Source organism: Heterodontus francisci, chromosome 36, assembly GCF_036365525.1.
Source record: "Heterodontus francisci isolate sHetFra1 chromosome 36, sHetFra1.hap1, whole genome shotgun sequence".
In the NCBI taxonomy this organism is placed as follows: Eukaryota; Metazoa; Chordata; class Chondrichthyes; order Heterodontiformes; family Heterodontidae; genus Heterodontus; species Heterodontus francisci.
In genome coordinates, this window is record NC_090406.1 from 33,951,992 (window position 1) to 33,975,467 (window position 23,476).

Sequence of the window (23,476 nt, forward strand, 5' to 3'; positions counted from 1 at the left end):
CGGATGATCTGCACCCCTTCAATTACCAGGCAGGCCCTGAAACATGTAGCAAATGATTCAAAAGCTAACTTAAGAGGAAGTGACAAGGAAAACCATAGCACATCTCCCCTACTCAACTCTTTGCAGTGGAGTGGGGGGAAAAAAAAAGAGAAATGAGGGCCACAAATAGGGCCGCAAGCACTGATTAATATATCAGATAGCTACACCAGAGAAAGGTACTGCTAATCCCAATCCATTGGATCAATCTCCAATAAAAACCCCAACATTCGAGACAGAGGACATAACCAGCAGACACAATTTATTGATCTATGAACAGATCAGAGGGCGATCCGACCATTGCATTTACTGACCTCACTGCAGTTCTGTTGCCCAGATTGGCTGGGCTCAAGTCTGAAGTTGATCTAAACAGGCAGATTTACAGACTGTTGCTAAGAGCAAAGATAAACCAGGAAGAGGACTCACCAAGCTATATATTGCTTAATCTCGAATAATAGCAAAATTACCCTACTTGACACTTAGAACATTTATTCCGCATAATATGTTTTACATGGGTCCCTGAGAAGAACAACAAATCTTCCAAGGGAAGTAAGGTTGGGAACAGAGTGGTACGTTACTACAAAGTAAATTCCTGTTCAGAGGGAGGGTTTACTGAAAGCTTCACATTATGCTACAGATTGATAAAAATCCAGAGAGTTATCAATTACTTTATGGGGACAATAGTGGCAGAAACAGTTATAAGGGCCACAGGAGCACAATAACTAATGGTGTAAACACTGAAAAACAGTATGACTGCTTCCAATGATGGATTTGCTAAACTCCACTAATTGAACCAACTCTAACTACCTAGTGACAGTGAGGTTTGTTTAAAAACTTAATTAATGCAGACAGAAATGTTGCATGGCAGGCCTGTGACAGCAATCTTCAAACCAGCCATTATGGCTCACAACAAAGTGAATAACCACACTAATATATTAGGGGCCAAATAAACATCTATTATCACACTAAACATCTATTTTCTAAAGACATGAATACTCTTGAACCACAATCAAGTAAAACTTGCTAGATTCCAATGACCGATTTCAGATTCTTCCCACTGTACTGTAAGCATATTTTTGTATACACCAAAGCAAACCCAGCCTTAACTATACACAACAAATTATTAGCAGACACACTATGAATCCTGTAGGCAGTACATCTGGTAAATGGCAGGACAAGAAGCATCTGTGATGTAACCTCCTCCCGGGCTTAGTTGCAGTAAGCTACGCATTGTGAACGGAGATCACAGTGAAAGAGCAGTTAGTCCTCAGAAAACAAATCAGCACTGATGGTCTGCATTAATAAACTGCAGATTATAACAGTCAAGTACGACACCCTAGACATTGCAGTCAGGCCACAAAGTCAGTCAAGTTTGCAGTTTTTTTTTCTTGAGTGGCTAACTTACAGCAAAGCAACTCATGTACCACAAAATGAATGAAAAAGTCTAAATTAGAACACTATTGAAGAGGCTGTTAGATATTAATCAAATATTCTCACTGAACTTTATATACAAAGAGGTGTGAAATCAAATTGGTCTATACAAATCTGAATACACCATTTGAGTGAGGTACTGGAAGGTTACTGCTTTGTGTGCTACTAGTAAAGTCCTAGGTTTAACTGCTGGTATGCATGGAGTTTGCTGATCTGAGGTGAGCAGCAATAGGGGACAAGATGATTGGCCTCAGCACCATCACATTGGGTTTGGAGGTGGGGGGTGGGAGGCAAGAGAAAGAAAATCACCCCAGGTTCCAGGTCCTTACCCAGTGAATCCCCTGGAGACATGGGAAGAAAGCATGGCAACAAGAATGAGGTCAATCTTGATCTTATACCCTTTCTCAGTAGCATACCCACATTGTTAGGAATGAAGGACTTCAGTTACGTGGAGAGATTGGAGAAGCTGAAATTGTTCTCAGAGCACAAAGGTTAAGGGGAGACCTAATAAAGGCATATATGGGGTTTTGATAGAGCAAGTAGGAAGAAATGGTTTCCTCAGGCAAGTGGGGATCAGTAACCAGAGGTGGCAAGATTTTAAATAATTAGGAAAAGAAAAAACAGTTGAAGATTTTCAGAGGGTTGTTAAGATGTGGAACACACTATCTGAAGGAGTGGTGTAATCAGATTCCACAAGAATTTTCAAAAGGCAATTTAACAAGTACCTGAAGGCGACAAATTTGTAGGCTTATAGGGAGAAAGCTGGAGTGAGACACTAAACTGGCCAGCTCTTTCAAAGAGCTGGCACAGGCACGAAGGGCTGAATGGTTTCCTGCTATGCTGTACGATTCTGTAACATTGAAGGCCCAGGCTCACAGGGTGAAGAATCACTACCTGGACAAGCTACTGGAGGGCAACTAGTGCCAAATGAACCAATATCCCAGTAAGAGAGGGCATCTTAGAAGATGAGGCAAGAAAATTGTTCTGTGCTGCTGCATTTCATTCCTTAAATGGTAAATAATACACTGGTGAATTAAGCTATTTAAGTTGATAGCTTGCCTCAAAGCTAACTTGCTTCTTGAGCCAGGAGGTTGTGAATTTAAATACCACAATCCAGTGCACTAGGGAGAGTGCTGCATTGTCAATAAGAAATTAAACAGAGGCCCCATCTGCCCATTCAGGTGGATGTCAAAGATTTCATGGCATTAATGGAAAAGGTGGAAGCAGCTCTCTCGGCAAACATTCTTGCCTCAACAAATACCAGAAACAAGTCTGCTCAGTTGGTTGCAGTCTTGCCTGAGTCAGAAGATTGTGGATTCAAGTCCCACTCCAGAGACTTGAGCACAGAAATCGAGGCAGACAACCAGTGCAGTATTGAGGAAGTGCTGCACTGTCAGAGATGTCTTCTGGATGAGACATTAAACCAAGGCTCTGTTCTTTCTTTCAAGTGGACATAAAAGATCCCATGGTACTATTTCAAAGAGGAGCATTTGAATTCTCCCTGGTGTCCTGGCCAATATGTAGCCCTCAATTAACAATAAAAAAAACATTTTGTCATCACATTTCTGTTTGCGGGAGCTTGGTGTATGCAAATTGGCTGCCCATTTCCAACATTACAACAGTGACTACAATTCACAAGTACTTCATTTGACTGTTGAAGCACTTTGCAACGCCTCGTTGTAAAAGGCGCTATCTCAATGCACATCTTTCATTTTTTTGAACAAATCAGATTAGCTGGTTATTCATTTCATTGTTGTGGGTGGAATTGTGCTATTTGCAAAATGGACATCACTTGCTTACATATTAGTTACTGCAATTCATAGTTGTGAAATATTCAACTTAGGCACTGTATAAATGCAAGCTTCTTTTGTAAATTAAGATTCTACCACAGCAAAAACTGGCATCAAAAAACCTATATACCAGTTTTATGGAAATATCACAAGATGTGCTGTCCTGGTTCATTAGGGTCACAGCTGCAAATTTCTTACCCCTTCTCCTTATTTTCTCCATCTTTGAGACCTTCCTGCTCAGAAATAACATCTGACACCAGTTTGAGAGCCCGCTCTGTTTGAGAAACAATCCTCTGCACGGCCTGTAATTCTTCTTCTGTGGGATAGATGCTAGCATGTTTTGTCATGATGTAGCGGTCATCTGAGGAATCGGGACGGCGGGGAGGCTGAAACATTGAATACAATCGTCATTATACAGCCATTCATATGCCACACCTCAGTGCCTCCTGTAACAAGAATGTTTCAAAAGAAAATGGCGTCAACATTTAATACATTGCTGCAAGCAGGCTGTAGCAACTTCTGTTGTCATTTTAGAATCAAATATGAATGATGAGCCCCTTACCCGCTTTGGAAGCGGCGAGACAATGAACCTGGGAAACAAACAGGAACTTCAGGTCTTTGCTCCAAAAGAGAGGATTTCTCTCAGCACAAGGAGATATTTCACTACAGCAAACATTAATACATTTCCTCTTTAGATTTGGGGAAAAATGTTATATGGAACTTTCAGAAGCTGATGCTGGCTATTGCCATACAATATGCCCCAGTATGTGCGCACACACTACGCTGCAATGGCCTAAGATTTTGTTCCAACTGCTTCTCCACCCTCTTGAAGCATTCCCCTCATTACACCTACAAATCCAATTTTTCCCCCTTTGCTTCTCAAGGGAGTCAACTCTTTCTCGAATACAGCAGCATGGGCACCAGTCACTCTCTTAACCCAGTACCCAGGTTTTCATGAAGCCATGATATGGAGTGCTAGAACTCCATTCAGCTGAGGTAATTACAGACAAGCTTGATCCAGCCCTCAATGTGCCCTTTAAAATTTAGTTCTCGTGCATGGCCATATTTCAATGTGCGGGCCCTTCAAATTTTTGTGCATGGTATTCATCACAGAACAAGACCTACAGGGTAATTTTCAGGCTGCTGTGCATCCATGCACTCGTGCAGCTTAATGGGAACAATAGCCACAAGTGCTTTTCCAGTAGGGATCACTGGAGCAGGAACCCAAACCAATTTTGTCCTTCATGTTCAGCAAGAGTCAATGGCTTCAGAACATGAATGGAGAAAACACAACAAATGCAAGCTTAGGACTATTGTTTTTGCAACAGTCATGCTGTGCCAGTTAAGCACAATGTACAAAATGAAGCATTCATTCAATATGACTACTACCGATTTAGGAAGAGATGCCAGATATATTCCAGAGCATTTCCGAAGTGATTTTTCAGAGTGCTCTTTTCTGTTCACACTGCGAAAAGTTGGGGATGGTGGAATGAGGAAAAAGGACAACATTCTAGCAACAGTTTTAACAATAATTTAATAAGCTGTAGTGTAATACTCAATTCTGCTCTGTGACATGGACTTTATATTTACTGAATTAAGTGCTCAAAAGCAACAGAGATTGTGTGGAGGTAAATGTTTATATCCCAGCACTGCTTTGGGTATAGAAAGCAATTTGGGGTTAAACAGTTTCTGTGGCATAGTACATTCTCAATTTTGACCCATTAAGGAGCTCCTTTTTGGAATGAATGTGAATTACCATGGGTTCAAAACATACCATGGGTGCAGGTGCTTGTGGCATGCCCAGTCTTCCCATTAGCGGTGGTGGGTGCCAGTCTGGTGCTAACCTGCGACGCTGCTCTTCCCAGTAAATGTGTTCTTCCTCCACTCTCCTCCAATACATCTCCTCTTCGTACCGCCTGTAAATATGAAACAGAAGACATTAGAAACACAGATATACCTCTTACTGAACCGCTCAACATCCCAAAACACTTCACATACAGTGAATTGCTTTGAAGGACAGTCACTTATGGAGGTGAACATGGCAGTTGTTTTACACACCATGTTCCACAAATAGCTAAGAGAGATGAGTGATCAGTTAATCTGTTTTCTGTATTGTTGGTTGAAGTACTTGGATGTCCCCTTTTCTAAAAAAAATGAGGGCTTAGTTATTTCTGCTGTTCATCACAGAGGACTGTTACAAAGCCCAATTTTTCTCAATTACTGTCTAAACAACCTTTCATTACAGGTTCTTGCAATCATATAGAAAAACAGAGTGGCATAAAAGTGCAGAGGGATGAGTGCTTGTACCAGTTTCTGCTTTACAAGTGTTAGCAGACTCTAATGTGGAGGAGACCTTCAATAGTCCAAGAGCACTTTGAATTTCACAAAGCACAGAAGGACAAGATAGATTTCCTCTGATTCGAAAGCAAGGCCACAATATTCAGCGTCTGGAGAGACACGTAAATGACAAGGTGCCAGCTCTCACCAGTACCGAGGTTTACGAACTTTCACTGCTCCACCAGCTCTGCAGGCCAATTTTACCAACAGCTTCTGTACATGGGCTCGCAAATATTTTTTCCTAATTTCAAAAACATTCTTTAAAAAGGATTACTAGATTTTTGATTCATTAAATTACAACAGCCATGCAAGGAACATGACAGACAAGAACCTGCCGAAAGAAACAAGAATTTTTTTTGAATTGTTTGTTTTGTGGATCAGTTTCCCGCCAAAATGCAGTGTTAACCTTATTTCCATTCGCCAGCGTTCCTCCTCCTCTCTCCTTCTCCAGTACTCCTCCTTCTGCATTTGTTTTCTCATCTTCTCCTCGTGGATTTTCCTGGCTCGGATACTTGGTTTTATTTCAACCTGAAGGTCTGGATTCACTTTTTTCTTTAAATAAAGGAAGAGAAAAAGCAGTATCGTCACATATTAAAAATGCTTTAGTTCAGCTTCACTTACTGGACTCAGCCAAAAATTACTCAAATGAAAAAGATTTTTTTAAATAAAAAGATAGACATTTAAAAACGAAACACTCTTCAGTAGAAAGGGAGTTTAAAAACTCCACTGATTTTAAGGATCTCTTAACCAAGCTTAATGCAAATCCATTCCTGAACCAGTATTTATTCCAGCTAGTTTTCCCCTTGCCTGAAATTAGAGTACTATCAAATACCAAAAATCCAACAGAAAATGTCAGAGGTACACAGCAAGTCGGCATTTGAAAGGGAAAGACACAGGTTACTGAATCCATCTGAACAATTAACCTGTAATTCTCTTTCAGATGCTGATTGACCTGTTTTGTGTTTCCATCAGTTCTTCAGTTTTATTTCCTTGGATCTAGTTATTTTAATTCCTGTATGTTTTCTTGGGTCTAAACCCCCAACCCCCCCCCCCCCAATAAATCATCTCCTGCATTTTATCGCAGTGTAAGACAAAGCAATTTTATTTTTGCATCTGATTGATGATTGCAAAATCTTTGCATTTATATTTTCATTGCATAAACCTAACTAAAGACATGACCGAACAAAGTCAAGATGAATGTGCAAAAGGATATAACTAATTTATTCATTCATTCACAGGATGTGGGCACTGTGGACAAGGTCAGCATTTATTGACCATCTCTAATTGCCCCAGAGAAAGTGGTGCTGAGCTGCCTTCTTGAGCCACTGTAGCCCATGTAATGAAGGTTTGTCCAAAGTGCTGTTAGAAAGGCAGTTCCAGGATTTTGACCCAGCAACTCTGAAGTCAGGGTGGTGTGCAACTTGGAGGGGAGCTTGGGAGGTGGTGGCATTCCCATGCACCTGTTGCCTTTCTCCTGCTGGTGGCAGAAGTCTTTGGTTTGGGACTTGGTAATTATTACCTTCCACATGTCACCAGGAAAGAAGCAGCCTGTTACAGCAGGGGAGCATTTAGGAAGATACTGAATGATCAGGGAGGCCAGCGATGGTCTTGAGTGTCGGCCAAAACCTAGCAAAAGTTTAGACAGAAACAAAGGACTTAAAAATCTGAACAAATAGACCTCAGGCACTGGTGGATGAAGTAGATATGGGTTTCCCAGCATGGAACAGCTCCCTGGCCTTATAGGTCAGATTAGTCTGATAAAAGAGAGAGAAAATGCTGGCATTTAATTTAGAACTCTTTATACCTAATCCTGAAGTACTATTAAGTATTCACACAAAAATTCTTTTATATACAGCCAACTCAGTAATCATTAAACTTGCAGCTTTAGGAGTGTTATTGAATAGATTAGGTGCTTCAATCACAGCAGGAACAGACTTGGTGTTTTTATCCATGTGCCATTGCTAATATTAAAAATGATCAAACGGCAGAGGAAACAGATTTGAGACCAGTAATTAGATCCAGTGCCTTTACTCCTGGCTCACTAAACACGCCTAGCCACATCTGTAGGTCCGTGCTTGCATTTCAATACAAAATAGCACCATAGCCTTTGCACACAGATGCACTGAACTGACTCAGCATCGAAAGCTACAGTAAGCCATATCCAATGATCAGTGGAATTTGATGGAGAAAGAGACACAATACTTCCCATTAAACATTTGGGGGCAGCTTTTCTTTTATATGTTCCAGGCCCATCTGAGGTGGCACCTTATCACACCTGTTCACAACAATGTGTCACTTTGCACACACACATTGTGACCATCTTAACAAATCACTCATCTCACATCTGTTTGCAGGACATGTGAGCCAGACATAGAAAGAGCAGAGGAAAGGCAATCTAAACAACTTCAGAACACACAAAGCCACTGCTTGAAATCAGATCAGAAACAAAATTGAAAGCCACTTATACAGTTAGCAGAAAGAACTAACTTAAAACAGGTGATAGTTATACCAAATTTTGCTCAAACATTACAAGCAACTATTTGGAAATGTTTTACACTTGATCTCTTGTGCTGTGTAACTGTTGCAGACCAATGATATAGATCCATCAATTCTCAAGAAAATAAGTAAACCATTTTGAGAATTGTAGGAGCCCAGAGGTCTGATTAAAAACAAAAATGTATTCAAGTCACTCAAGACATGAAGGATGTGCAGTATGAGAGATCAAGAGATGCTCCAGCAAAACAATGCCACTCAATCTATCGGAGAAAGCACCACAATTGTCTGCACTCTCAAACAGCAGTATCCCCATCCCAAATGGGCTGAAAGCCAATCAGATGATCACGGAGGGTTTTTCGATACCAAAACAATTCTCTCTCATCGATTAGATATCCAACAACTCAGCACTGGAATGCAGCGCACTGCTAGCACTCAACTCTGCAAAGCAGGACTTTTGCTTTACTTAACTAGCCATTTCAAACAAACCAGCAGAACCAGCATTCCTAATCCCTGTACTCAACCTACCATTCTCAATAAAAATACAAGTGAGGGTTTGCTTGTAATTCAACAAAAATCCTTATGAAATAATGGATAAACTAAATTAGGCCTATGTACAATTACGCCCTAAATGCAACATTGCAGCAATAACTAATGCCCTACACAGTACAGTATTCACCAATGCCCAATAGAGCAATCCCAACACATGCAGCGAACAGTGTACTGAAGTTAAACGTACAAGACGGAAGCCCTTACCTTGTACTGCAGCCTATGCCTGCGACCTTTTAAATGCATGTCCTTTGCGTTAGGATCATTAAAGCTACATTCACAAAGCTTACAATGAAATCTGATCACTTTTCCTTCATCATTCCGGACCTAAATGAAGTACAACAAAAACTGCATGAGCAAGATTAACTTGGGTAGGACAGGCAAACAAACATGCAGACACATACTACCAAAACCCGAAAAACATGCCACAAAAAAATGCAACAGCAAAGTAACCAAGTCAAAATAGCTTTTCGAATTCCCTACATAATTTGTTGCCATATTTTACCCACTTTTGTCAATTTCCCAATTATAAATTCCCATATTCACATTTATTATGGAAACACCTATATAACCTGACACTAATTGTGCAATCAGACCTCTGGGCTCCCACAATTCCCAAAATGGTTCTGCTTTTAAAAATCTGCCTTTTTCCCCTCTAACTATAATTGCTAATGTCCAAAATAAGAGTTTAATCAAAATAGTCTTTAAAACAAAATAATATATTCTAGAACATGATTAAATTTAAGTACTGAATTGGCTCAATGTCTTCATTGAAGTTTTTACTTGAAGGTCACAGCCTTTGCCAAAAGCTTGGGCTTGGTGCTAATAGATTTGCCCAGAACTATAATGCTATAAATTAGAGTCATAGTCATTACAGCACAGGAGGCAGCCAATTGGCCCATGGAGTTCATGCTGGCTCTCAGTAGAGCAGTCCAATCAATCAGTCCCATTCCCCTGCTGTATCTCTGCTGTCCTGCAAGTTTATTTCCCTCAAGCACCCATCCAATTTCCTTTTGAAATCATTCATCGTCTCTGCTTCCACCACCCTCAAAGGCAGAGTGTTCCAGGTCATTACCACCTGCTGCATAAAAAAGTTCCTCCTCACATCTCCCTACCGCATCTCTTGCCCAAAACTTTAAATGTGTCCCCTAGTCCTTGTACCATCAGCTAATGGGAACAGCCTTTCTTTGTCCATTACATTTAGTTGAATTAGGATTGTGCAGTCTGAGAATGTAACAATGTGCAGCGCTGTTCAGTTATAGCAAGGAATGTTTTTTTCTTTAGCTTCTAAGTTTGCTCAAAATATTTTGAAAAATATTTGAGGTTAGTGAACCAGTTCCAAAACGGAGGTAAAATTCATTGTCTTTTTTAAAAAAAGGAATGAAGTGTTCTCATTACATACCTGTGTTTTAGAAATTTTCGAAATGAATTAAATTTTCAAAAACATTTGATTCTGAAGCCAAGAACCTCACCTGCATTTTGACAGGTAAAAAACATTATAATGGCTTATATTTTGTATATTTGAGTGTTCTAATTGCTAGTACCTATAAGGAAGAGGGATTCTTTGATTATTCTAATTTGATTTTTTTTTTTAAAGTTGAAAGCAAACAAACCCTCTGGGGGGAAAACAGGAAGGTAGGGGAGGAGGGAAACTAGTGGAAGACGAGATTAGTTTCTGGCCATGCTGTTGGGGAGCTAGTCGGAGCGGATGGGGAGCAAAAAAGGGAAAGAAAGGGGAGAGGATAAAGGGATTGAGAGGGTGGGAAGAACAGCAACTAGTGGCATAGAGATGGGCTAATGAAACAATGGCACAAGGGAAAGCACAAGTAATGGATAGAGGGGGATAGAAAGGGAATAGCCAAGGGCCACATTTTCCTTGCAACTCGCCAAATGAAGCCTGGAGCCATTGGTAGCTCCCTGCACAGCCACATCTTCTACACGATAGGAAAAGCAGAGAATGAGATATAGAACAGCAGCACAAAGACAGCAGAGACAGGCAAGAGAGAAACCACATTCTCTAACTTACTATGTACACTACCACAGGTCAACTAGTAATACCAAACTAATATCTGTATACACTGTCAAATGTACCAATAAATTTGTATACCCATATTTATAACAGAAACTGCTCATGTACACTGGTCATGCAATTACTACTGTGTTACTCATGGTGATGATTTTAATCACAGTGCAAGTTTACATAACCAATTTCCTTTAGAATTAAGGACACAAGCATTTATAATGGAAATTAAAAGGACAGAATGTATGAAATTAAAATGGGGATTGAACTGCACTTGATCACCCGGGACCAAAAATCCGAAGCTTCTAAACCCACTTCACCTGAAGGCAATAGTTGGTCTTATCTCGATCCACCACAAGGTTTATAATACAATCATTTTGGAGTGTCAAGGGACATCCTATCTTTTGGAGGCCCTAGCTCTTAGTGGGATATGGTCCCAACAGTCTCCGATACCTCAACCAGACAACTCTTCTTCATTTGCAGGTATTGACTATTGGCTACATGTAACACACAATATGGGTGGGACAAACTCCTTCTTCCCAACCACCACCTCACCCCAGCCCCTCTGATTCTGTACTCCACCTTTCCGTGTATTGCAGGAGTTGCTGTAGGTAACCTCACCTCACTGTCCTGAGAATAATTAACTCAGTAGAGCATGAATAAAACTTGCTTTAGGAGCAAGCAGCATACTTCAGAAAACATTAATTAAAAGAAAGGAAATTTAAGGTAAGATAGGAGGTAAAGGTTATGTAAAAAAAAAAATTCTTCCTGGAATCTCCTTCCCCATTACACATTATTGTAACATGGTCATTAAAAGCTTTCAGTTGTAAAAAAATGTTCTACTTTAGGAACTCAATAGCTCCCTTCCCCTGGAGTAGCAAAGAGTGGAATATTCCCTTTTATTTTGATTATATAAACATATTTTAGACATAGCTACCTCTTCTACATAATCGTGGCCTACAGGCTGGACATCATTCTGAAGCTGCACTGGGATAGTGGAAGCTGGCACTGGTGCTGCAATCTGCTCAGGCTTGAATTCCTGCATCTGGGACTCCGGCTTAGTAATTGGGACTTTAACTTCTTCCATTTTGTTCCCCATCGTCTGTAATTTGTTTCCTCCTTCGAATGCAGAAGAGAAGTTTTTGAATTTCTTCAAATAGAAGCTAAGTTGCAGTGCATATTTGCTAGTGTGCAAACTACATGAAATTACTGTACCAGTACACCTCGTCTGGCAATTATAGTTCAAACAAACACTGAAGCCTAGAACAGTGCAACAGGTGCAAAGCCTTCAAGGATGCGCTTATGCTACAATAGTAACATTGGTGTAAAATAGTGCAAATCCAAAGTTATGACCCAATCTGATTCCAGAGTGGAATGAAAGCTCCTACTCCATTTGCCACTCCAGATGCAAGTTGGATCAAAGCTCCAATGTAAAACCTGTTTGGACTGACTACTATAATCCAACAGTCTCCCTTGTTCACTTACCACACATAATATAAATTCTTGCATTGTTTATATGGGGGTTACAGCTTCCAACAAAAATTATACTCTTCATCCTCTCCAAAATTTATTCAGTTTCATTATGAACAATTTGTTTAAATGTTGTAGTACAAGTTGCAAAGGACAGCTGATTTAACAGTATCCTGAGATTACCATGGAATCCAACATCAAGTCCAATTCAGTAGCCTCTTTCCCTTGAGGCCAATCAAGCAGATTGGATTGAAAACTTCTCACCTAACAAATAGCAAGTGTCAGATTCAATCTGGACTGACCTACAGCAAGACAGACAGAGACAGACAGACACACACACCACAGTGCTTCAACTTCCACTTTCTCACAAATCACGTGCACCAATTACAGTATCAACTTTCTACTTAAAAGATACAGCTACTTATTAAATTACATGATTATATTGAGGCAATAACTCAAGACTGCATTTTTCTTTCAGATGCGCAAGGTGCCTAGCCAACAAAATCTGCATCGATGCACAACAGAAATGTTAACATTTTATAAAATAGGTCCCTATCCACAAAATGTATGGAACTTACATATAGAAAAGCACTATAAAAACAGGTTAAGTGGATAGCCTCCCACTCCCTCCTTGTTCTCTGGAGATCAGACTCCTTCTAGTGCACTGCCCAAGTGGCCAAGATAGTGAGCGGTGCCAGTTAGGCAGCATCAGCAGAGCCATCATTTGACATCCACATAAATGGAGTTTCCAACAGAGATACACTGGATGGTGATGAGGACCAGCAACCAGGCTGATTGCTTCATTCCTCAGCCCCAAGTGCCTTGGAGATCACCTCTACAACTGGAGATTGAACTACAGAATTTCCTGGTTTGCACAGCTCTGTTCTACAGAATATTTACAGACTGAGCTATCAAGAGAGCTAAGTATAGAGTTATGAGCTAATGAGTAACGAACAGGATCTTCAGTGCAAACAGACTACAGAGGTTAGGAAAAGACATCTGTAGTTCAAAATCTTCAACGTACCAACAAATGTTATTTTGGGTGTTACAGGTTTCTTCACTGCTAATGTAGGTTTGCTTGTATTGTTAGTGAAGGCAGCAGCTGGCTTGGGAGGCATCTGGATGGCTGCTGGTACTGTGGCTGTGGTGGTGGTACTACTCACTGTCTTGTTTACTGCAGCTGATGTTGAATTCACTACAACTGGCTCTGTAGAGGGAATTGGCTTGCCCAATTTGGTGTGCAATTTAACAACCTGCAGAAACAAACAATGATTAAAATACATTTAACTCTTACAACAAACATGAACTCTAGGCTTACAAGTGTTGCAATTAGCTCTAATCAGTCCTCAGGATGTCCCAAAGCATTTTATATACATGCCTAAATAACAACCATGTACAAACAAATTAAGAGATTCCAAAAACAGGAATTTATTTTGGTGGAGAGAGAAACAGAGATAACCTTTCAGGTCCTGAAACGTTAACTCTGCTTCTCTCTCCACAAATGCTGCCAGTCCTGCTGAGTATTTCCAGCACTTTCTGTTTTTATTTCAGATTTCCAGCATCCGCAGTATTTTGTTTTAAATTTATTTCGGTGTTGGCTGAAAAGATTAGCAAGTGGGAGAACTTTCGGATTTTCTTTGAATGGTCCGAGATCTTCCTACCTGAACAAGCAGATAGCATATCAGCTTAATACTGCATCCTTGAGCACCTTGAATAATAGTGCTACCTCAGTACTGCACTGCAGTGTCAGCCTAGATTATGTGCTTATGTCCTAGAGTGGGGCTTGAACCCACAAACTTCTGACTCAGGAACTCCAGTACCAGCTGGGTTAAACTGAAATTCATTGTTGCCGTAACTGACTTCTAAGCATTGAATAATATGAGTTATTTACACTGCCAGATGCTAAGATGGACCAAGACAGTTGAGCAGAAATCTTATAAATCTGTTTGAGTAGAAAATTCTGAGCTTGATTATTTGTTCAGAACTAGATTTTCAAACTGATGTCCTTGTATTTTAGATTTACTAAAATGTTATTTCTGTTGCTTTGTACCAGATACAAAATCTTCCCGGCAACGAGTTTTTCTTCTTTATGTTAAAACATAAAAAATAAGAGGTGTAGGACATGCGGCCCCTCAAGCCTGCTTTGCCATTCACCAAGATCATGGCTGATCATCCACATCAACTATACTTTCCCAAACCTATGCTCATATCCTTTGATTTCTTTAGTGCCCAAAAATCTATATCTCAGTCTTGAACATAGTCATCGGCTGGGCATCCACAACCGTTTGGGGTACAGAATTCCAAAGATTCACAACCCTTTGAGTGGAGAAATTTCTTATCTCAATCCTAAATAGGCAACCCACTATCTTAAGACTATGACCTCTAGTTTCTAGACTCTCAATCTGACATCTGTCACGGTCCTGTGTTTTTTTACTCTCCTCGGAAATATTGCGGTGCGCCGTTAAGACTGTAAAAGATCAGATCAGTGCATCTTTAAGGCAGCAAGTTCTGGAAGCTTTGGTCAAAGTGCATTCTGCTAGCCACATAGAGGACAGAGATTCAATGTTGCAATTTTGACTTTTTTTAAAAATTAGCTGAACAGCAGTCAGTTGAGAGATTGTTCCAGCAAGTGAAGGAAGGAGAGCTCTCTGAGACAATTTAAAATGAAGAAAAACTGCGTTGTTCCTCTCAAAATTCTATAAAGCTTCAAGCCAAATTAATTCCATAAAGAAATAAGAAAAAAGGCTTTTTTCTTTCACAACAAATTGAGATCTGCTGTGTTCATCGCTGTAAAAAAAGGAGTGTGAAATACTACTACGGCCGAACCCCTATCTTTGGAAGGATCTTCTGTTTCATCGCACCTTGGAAGACTGCAAGTGAACTTTGACTCTGTATTGGAAAACTCCATTCGTCAGGAGCATAACCTGCAAAGACTTCATTTTTTTCCTATTTATCAGTCAGCTAATTTAAAACTGAGTATATGCATGTGAATGCGGGAGTCAGATTTTTAAATAAGTTATAAGGTCTATAGATATTGGTTTATCTTAGTGGTGTTTAAGATTTTAGTTTTTTTAATAAATAGTTAATTTGTTGATATCTAAAGATACCTGGCTTGGTTCGCTTCATTCAGGAGTTACCAGATTGTTCAATATGGCTGTTTTTTTTTTCCAATTTGGAAAGCTGAAAGAAATATGATGCAACCTGTGGAGCGACATGACTGAACTGACAGTGCATTACTCCCACCACAATCAGAATCATATTTTGATTAGGGGCTTTGTCCTGAATGGTCATAACATATTTGAATCGGGGACTCATCCGTGGTCAAATCATATTTAATTAGGCGGTTCGCGTCTGGGATCAGAATCAGACTAAGTTGGACAGCTTGCATCTGGCATCATATTAATTGCTCTCGCGTCTTGGATAATATCAATTGGAAACTCGATTGCTGGGATCCAAATCAAACACCAATTACAAAGAAATAAAAGGAACCAGGTCTCTTGTATAATAAGGTACAGTCTATGCCATAGTAATGGCATTAGCGGTTGCAGCAGTTTTTGGGAAAGCAGAATGTTTCCCTCAGTGACTTGATAACTTTAAACTAAGAACAAACTAAAAGAATAGGCAGCAACATTGGGGTTAGAATTGAAATTAGGTGCCAAAAAGCAGAGATAATTCACTTAATAGCCCAACATCTGGAATTAGAAGAATCCGAGGAACAAGGTGGTCATAAGTCACACAAAGATGCAGTAGAATTAGATAGAATTTAATTAGAAATGAAAAAACTTGAATTGGAGGAAAGGGAGAGAGAGAGCATTTCAGAGAGAAAGTGAAAGAGAGGGAATTTAGGCTAAAAGAGATTGAACTAAGACAAAAGGGTAGTTTTGAATCCAGGGAAAATTCGAGTCAGGAAGAAAATGAATTTAGCTCAGAGCCCAGCGAAAAGCTGTTTAAATTTATTCAAGCTTTTCCTAAGTTTGAGGAAAGGGACGTAGAGGCATTTTTCATACCTTTTGAAAAAATAAGCAAACAGATGAAATGGCTGAAGGAAAGTTGGACACTGCTTATACAAAGCAGGTTGATAGGCAGAGCTCATGAAGTTTATGCCATGCTTCTGCAGATTATGAGATGGCAAAAAAGGCTATCCCACCTGTGTACGAGTTAGTCCCTGAAGCCTACCTTCAGAAGTTTCGGAACTTAGAGATTGGCTGGTAGATATATGTAGAATTTGAGAGGGTGAAGCAAGTTAATTTTGACTGTTGGATACGGGCATTAAAGATGGAAACCACACAAGAACCTTCAAGAATTGATCCTCTTAGAAGAGTTTAAAAACTCCATTCCTTCAGTAGTAAGAACTCATGTAAATAACCTGAAAGTTTTGAAAGCTAGGCAAGCAGTGGAAATTGATGATTCTGAGCTGGTGAATAAGCCAAAACCTTTTGTCCATTGCCCCCCGTAACCCCAAGGATAAAAAGTGGGAGAGTGAAAGGAAGGCAAGTAGCCGGGGACAAGAAGGAACAGCTAGGAATACCCCAGGATCACCTCCTCGGGTCAGAAAGGAAGATGTTGAGGGTAGAAGTGAGGTTCGCAAGCCGAAGTGTTATCATTGCCACAAAACGGGTCATCTTTGTTCAGAGTACTGGAAGTTGCAAGGTAAACCCACAGGACTTGTTGGGGCACGCAAAGCTAGTGCAGAGGAAAGACTCTGACTGAGAGTATAGCAGACCAGGCTATAACGCCAGCTGTAAAACCAGATACTAAAACCAAAATGAGTGTAGAGGTTAAGAATCAAACACCCGAGAGTTATAATGAATTTTTGTCAAAGGTGAAAGTAACTCCATATCCTGTAAGTGAGGCAGGAAAACCTATTATACTCAGGGATACAGGAGCAACCCAAACACTTGTTGGGGAAAGATAGCACGTTTCCACCAGAGAGCGCCCTGAACACTAAAGCTTTAGCTAATGGAATTGGCGGTGAGCATATACCCGTACTTTTATATAAAGTAGGCCTAGAGAGTGACTTAATATCTGTGATAGTAACTGTAGGTATTGTCCACAGTTTGCCAGTAGAGGGAATTGATCTACTCCTAGGAAATGATTTGGCTGGATCAAAAGTATCAGTTTCTCCTATAATTACAGAGGAAACAAGTGAAATTAAGGAAATGGAGCAATTACAGGAACAAGTTCTGGGAATATTTCCTGCATGTGTAGTCACCCGAGCAATGGCTAAACAGGATCCATTGTCGGAGGTAAAAGGGGCACCACAGACAGATAGCGGAGTATCTGAAACCTTATTTGGGGATTTGGATAATCCAAATCAGATGCTTAACAGATCTTCTATCATTGCAGCACAACAAGCTGATCCAGAGATATACTGAATGACAGAAGCTGAGGCGAAAGGAGTTCCGGAAGGCTATTATATGGCAAATGGGGTTTTGAGGAGAAAATGGAGACCACCTCATTGACCTGCAGATGAAGACAGGACAGTTGTTGAACAGATAGTGGTACGACCTGAATATCGCCACGGATTATTAAGGTTAGCACATGACATTCCTTTTGCAGAACATAGGGCAATTCGGAAGACCAAGTCACGCATAAACCAACATTATTATTGGCCAGGTATTTCAAAGGATGAGACACAATTTTGTAGGACATGTCATACATGTCAAATGGGGGGGAAAACCACAACCTACCGTAAAATCGGCACCACTAGTTCCCATACTAGTGATTGAGGAATCATTTAGCGCGGTATTCGTAGACTGTAGGACCCTTGCCAAAAACAAAAACGGGACATCAATACATACTTACGGTCATGGATATGGCTACTCGATTGTCAGAGGCCACTCCTTTGAGAACAATTACTGCTAGAATAGTCGAAAAGTTAACCCAATTCCTAATGAGATATGGGTTACCATTAGAAGTTCAATCAGATCAAGGTTCTAATTTCATGTCTAGGATATTTCAAGTAGTAATGGGCAATTTGGGGTTTATTCAGCTGAAATCTTCAGCATATCACCCACAGGCACAGGGAGCTTTAGGAGATATGTCACCAAACTCTCAAAACAATGATTAGGACATACTATTATGAATATCCACATGACTGGGATAAAGGACTAGACGTTCTTTTATTTGCCACCAGAGACTCACCGAATCAGTCCTTTTGAATTGGTTTACAGACATGAATAAAGAGGCCCTCTAAAACTTATAAAAGACAGATTCTTGGAACAAAAGAATGAATCTTCAATGCTAGATTATGTATCTGTGTTCTGGGAAAGGCTCAGAAAAGCTTGCAGTGTAGCTCAGGAACACCTTAAAGCATTCTAAACCAATATGAAAAAATGGGCAGACAAGAGTGCAAAAGCCCACGATTTTTAACTGGGGATGAAATATTAGTGTTGCTACCGTTACATTAAAAGCACAGTTCAGTGGCTCATATAGAGTCATCAAAAGAGTGGGTAAAGTAGATTAAAAGAAAAAGGTAGTTTTACTTGATTGACACCCCTGCTCGCCGGAAGAACCACCGGTTGTGTCACATCAATATGCTATAGCAATATTATCGCGAGGATGATAAGCCAGTACAGGTACGTCAGGTAATCGGGGTTGTTGAGAAGGAAAAAGATAGTGAGGTTGAGGCAGGAGGCGGCCTAGGAAATTTTCAGATTGAACCTCCAACTATCAGATTAGTGAATACAGAATGGCTAGGAGAACTGGACAACATGCTTTTGCACTTAGAGGCAAAACAACGAAGACCTAACCAGGCTTTTCACAACGTTTAAGTTTTTTTTTTAGATACAGCACTGAAACAGGCCCTTCGGCCCGAGTCTGTGCCGACCAACAACCACCCATTTATACTAACCCTACAGTAATCCCATATTCCCTACCACCTACCTACACTAGGGGCAATTTATAATGGCCAATTTACCTATCAACCTGCAAGTCTTTGGCTGTGGGAGGAAACCGGAGCACCCGGCGAAAACCCACGCGGTCACAGGGAGAACTTGCAAACTCCACACAGGCAGTACCCAGAATCGAACCCGGGTCCTTGGAGCTGTGAGGCTGCGGTGCTAACCACTGCGCCGCCGTTTGTAGGGATAAGCCGGGATGTACAACCTTAGCCACACATGATGTTGATATAGGGGGAACCGTTCCTTTAAAACAACATCCTTCCCGCTTGAGCCCAGACAAACAGGCGCAAGTGAAAGCAGAGATCCAGTACATGCTGGAAAACAATGATTGAACCTAGTCAAAGTAGCTGGAGTTAACCAGTAGTTCTAGTACTTAAACCTGATGGGTCAACCCAATTTTGTTGAGATTATAGAAAAGTCAATGCAGCAACGAAGGCAGACTCCTATCCCAATTCTGCGTTTAGAAGACTGTATCGACAGAGTGGGCAGCGCTAAGTTTCTTATCAAGATCGACTTGTTAAAGGGATACTGCCAAGTTCCTTTGACTCCGAGCCAAAGAGAGATCAGCTTTTGTAACACCTGATGATCTTCATCAGTGCCGGGTGATGCTATTCAGGCTAAAAAATGCCCCAGCCAGTTTTCAAAGATTAATGAATCAGGGGGTAGCCAGTGTTCCCAACTATGTAGTGTATCTTGATGATGTACTAATATACAGTAACACTTGGCAAGAACACTTAAGGCAGCTAAAAATTCTGTTTAAAAAGTTACAAGCTGTGGACTTAGTGGTAAATTGGGAAAAAAGTGAATTTGGAAAGGCAGGAGTAACTTACCTCGTACACAGTGGGGCAAGGACAGGTATTGCCAAAAACGACTAAAGGTACAAGCCTTAATGGAGTTCCCTATCCCTAAATCTAAACAGGACATTAATGAGGTTTTTAGGAATGCGCAGTTTTTTACCAGAAATTTGTGGCTACTGTTAACCAATTTGCTACAAAAGAAAAGCAAAGTGGTATGGTGAGAAGAATGCCAGGCAGCTTTTGAAAAGCTAAAGGCGATCCTAACTAATGAACCAATGTTGGCTGCTCCAAATTTCACTAAACCCTTTAAATTAGCGATCAATGCTAGCAACATAGGGGTTGGTGCCGTCCTATTGCAAGATGACGAATCGGGTATAGAGAAGCCAATCGGGTATTTCTCCAGAAAACTAAATCATCAGAAAAAATATTCCACTGTAGAAAAAGAAACACTGGGACTTTTATGGGCTCTCAAAGATTTTGAGGTATATATCCACCAGAACTATAAAGAAATATTAATATATACTGACCATAACCCATTAATGTTTGTGGAAAAGTTTAAAAACCAAAATGCTAGAATCCTTAGATGTAGTCTGTTAAGGACTTATCATCTAACGGTTGTACATATTTCAGGGAAAAATATCACTGACGGTTTGTCACGGATTTAACCACGCTAACTTATATAGATGACGATAGTAACAAGAAAATGTTGTAAATTATTAGAAAAGCGAATGGTGCGTTAATGCAGGAAAAAAAAAGTTAGTGTTTTCTCAATTTCTATTTTTTTTGCATTGTAAAGAAACGCATTTCGGGAATGGCATTTCATTTCGCCGGGATGGAGGTGTCACGGTCCTGTGTTTTCTTTGCTCTCCTCGGAAATACTGCAGTTGCCTTTTAGACTGTAAAAGATCTTTAAGCATCTTTAAGGCAGCAAGTTCCGGAAGCTCAGTGAGCCAAAGCGCATTCTGGTTGCCAAGCAGCAGCCACACAGAGAGGACAGAGAATCAATGTTGCAATTCTGACTTAAAAAAAAAATTAAGTGAACAGCAGTCAGTTGAGAGACTGTTCCAGCAAGTGAAGGAAGGAGAGCTGTCTGAGACAATTTAAACTGAAGAAAAGCTGTGCTGTTTCTCTCAAAATTCTAAAAAGCTTCAAGCCAAATTAATTCCATAAAGAAAGAAGAAAAAAGGCTTTTTTTCTTTCACAACAAATTATTGAGATCTGCTGTGTTTATCGCTGGGGAAAAAAAAAAAAAGAGAATTTAATACTACAACAGCTGAATTGTTGAACCCGTCTTTGGAAGGATCTTCTGTTTCATCGTGCCTTGGAAGACTGCAAGTGAACTTTGACTCTGTTGAATTGGAAAACTCCATTCGTCAGGAACGTAATCTGCAAAGACTTCATTTTTTCTACTTTCTGGTCAGTTAATTTAAAACCGAGTATATGTATGCAAATGCGGGAGTTATAACTTATTTAAAAATCTACGGTCTTTAGATATTGGTATATCTGCATAGTGTTTAAGATTTTAAGTTTTTTTAAATAAATAGTTAATTTGTTGATATCGAAAGATATCTGCTTCGTTCAGGGGTTACTAGATTGTTCAATTTGGCTTTTTTTTCTCCGTGATTTTGAAAGCTTAAAGAGATATGATGCGACCTGTGGAGTGACGGGACTGAACTGAGTGTGTTGCTCCCTGCCATCCTCTTCCTTTAAAATGCTCGTCTCCAGTGGGTAAATGCCCAAGTAGCATATTTGAAATTGGAAATTCACTGTGGGCAAGTACAAAAAGGCAGATACACATCCCATCACTGAGGCCTGTGGGCCCTAAAACACATCTCAAGACACGACTCAGCACTGCAGTCTCGAACAAGACATAACGGAGTACGGATCTAAAACTTCTACTTCTGTGGTTCACTTCCCAATTAGGCACTGCTCTTTTCATCTTTTTTTGGAGGCTCGCTACTTGAGATGATCCCGGTCAGCTCCATCCCAGCACCCAACCTACCCGTTATCAGATTCAATCCCAATGGCTAGAAAGCCAACTCATTCCAACAGCCGAGACACAGACTCAATATTCGTTACGTTCAGTTTCTTTCTAAACAAAAAACACTTTTTCTTTCCACATACATACGAATTAGGAGAAGTAGGCCATTCAGCCCATCTAGCCTGCTCCGCCATTCAATAAGATCACGGCTGATCTGTTTGTCTCGAATTCCACACTCCCATCTACCCCGATAACCTTTGATTCCCTTGACTTAAAATTATTCAATGACCCCGCCTCCACCACCTGCTGAGGCAGAGTTCCAAAGTCACACAACCCTCAGAAAAAATTTATCATCTCTGTCCTAAAAGGGCGACCCCTAATTTTAAAACAGTGCCCCCGAGTTCTGGACTCCCCCCACCCCCCCAACAAAATGAAGAAACATCCTCTCCACATCCACTTTGTCAAGACCATTCAGGATCTTAGAAACTTCAATTAAGTCTCCCTTTACTCTTCTAAACTCCAGTGAAAACAAGCCCAGTCTCTCCAACCTTTCCTAAGACAACCTGCTCATTCCAGCAAACTTCCTCTGAACCACCAATGCCCTGTATAACTGAAGCATAACATCCTTACTTTTATTTTCAATTCCTCTCGTAATAAAGGATAGCATTGCATTAGCCTTCTTTATTACTTGCTGTACTGCATACAAACTTTTTGTGACTCATGCACTAGAACATTTAGATCCCTCTGCACCTCGGAGTTCTGCAGTTGTTCTCCATTTAAGTAATACCTTTGTTTTTTATTCTTCCTGCCAAAGTGAATAACTTCACATTTTCCCACATTATACGCTATCTGCCAGATTTTTGTCCACTCAATCTATCTATATCGGTCTGCAAGCTCATTATGTCCTCTTCACAACATACTTTGCTACCTATCTTTGTCTCATCTGCAAATTTAGCTACCATGCCATTGCTCCCCTCATCTAAGCCATTGATAACTTTTTACAATTTATGAGACCCCAACAGGACTCCAAAAATCACATCCAGCCAATCAGAAAAGGACCCATTTATGCATAACTCTTTTCTGCCAGCCAGCCAATCATCTATCCATGCTAATGTTATCCCCTACACCACGCGCTCCTACTTTGCGCAATAACCTTTTATGTGGCACCTTATCAAATGCCTTCTGGAGATTCAAGTACAGTACGTCAACGAGCTCCCCGTTATCCACAGCACATGTTACTCCTTCAAAAGAACTCCAATAAATTGGTTAAATGTGATCTCCCGCTCACAAAGCCATGCTGACTATTCCCGATTGCCTTGAGTTTTTCTAAGTGCCCAGCTATAGCCTCCTTAATGATCGATTCTAACACCTTCCCCACGACAGACGTCAAGCTAACTGGCCTATAGTTACTCGTTTTCTGCCTCCACCAACCCCTCACCGCCACTTCTTGAATAGAGGGGTTAACATTTGCTACTTTCCAGTCTGATGGAACCTTTCCAGAATCTAGCGAGTTTTGAAAAATTAACACAAACGCATCTACCACCTCATTAGCCACCTCTTTTAAGATCCTAGGATGAAGCCCATCAGGACCCGGGGACTTGTCATCCCGCAGCTCCATCAGTTTGGTCAGTACCGCTTCCCTGGTGATTGTAATTTCACTAAGTTCCTCG

The 23,476-nt window shown here is 40.5% G+C and overlaps 1 protein-coding gene across 11 annotated transcripts in view; it reads right to left on the reverse strand.

The window, feature by feature from the left end:
- Positions 1 to 23,476, reverse strand: part of LOC137351738 (zinc finger RNA-binding protein-like) — an 85,295-nt gene that overhangs the window by 20,383 nt on the left and 41,436 nt on the right. For all 11 annotated transcript variants that reach the window (XM_068016510.1, XM_068016509.1, XM_068016506.1 and 8 more), the window contains 6 exons: positions 13,151 to 13,379; positions 11,594 to 11,775; positions 8,844 to 8,963; positions 6,001 to 6,146; positions 5,032 to 5,173; positions 3,456 to 3,643 (listed from right to left, as the gene is read on the reverse strand). In XM_068016510.1, the coding sequence (XP_067872611.1) occupies positions 3,456 to 3,643; positions 5,032 to 5,173; positions 6,001 to 6,146; positions 8,844 to 8,963; positions 11,594 to 11,775; positions 13,151 to 13,379 (1,007 nt within the window). The remainder of the gene's footprint in view (positions 1 to 3,455; positions 3,644 to 5,031; positions 5,174 to 6,000; positions 6,147 to 8,843; positions 8,964 to 11,593; positions 11,776 to 13,150; positions 13,380 to 23,476) is intronic.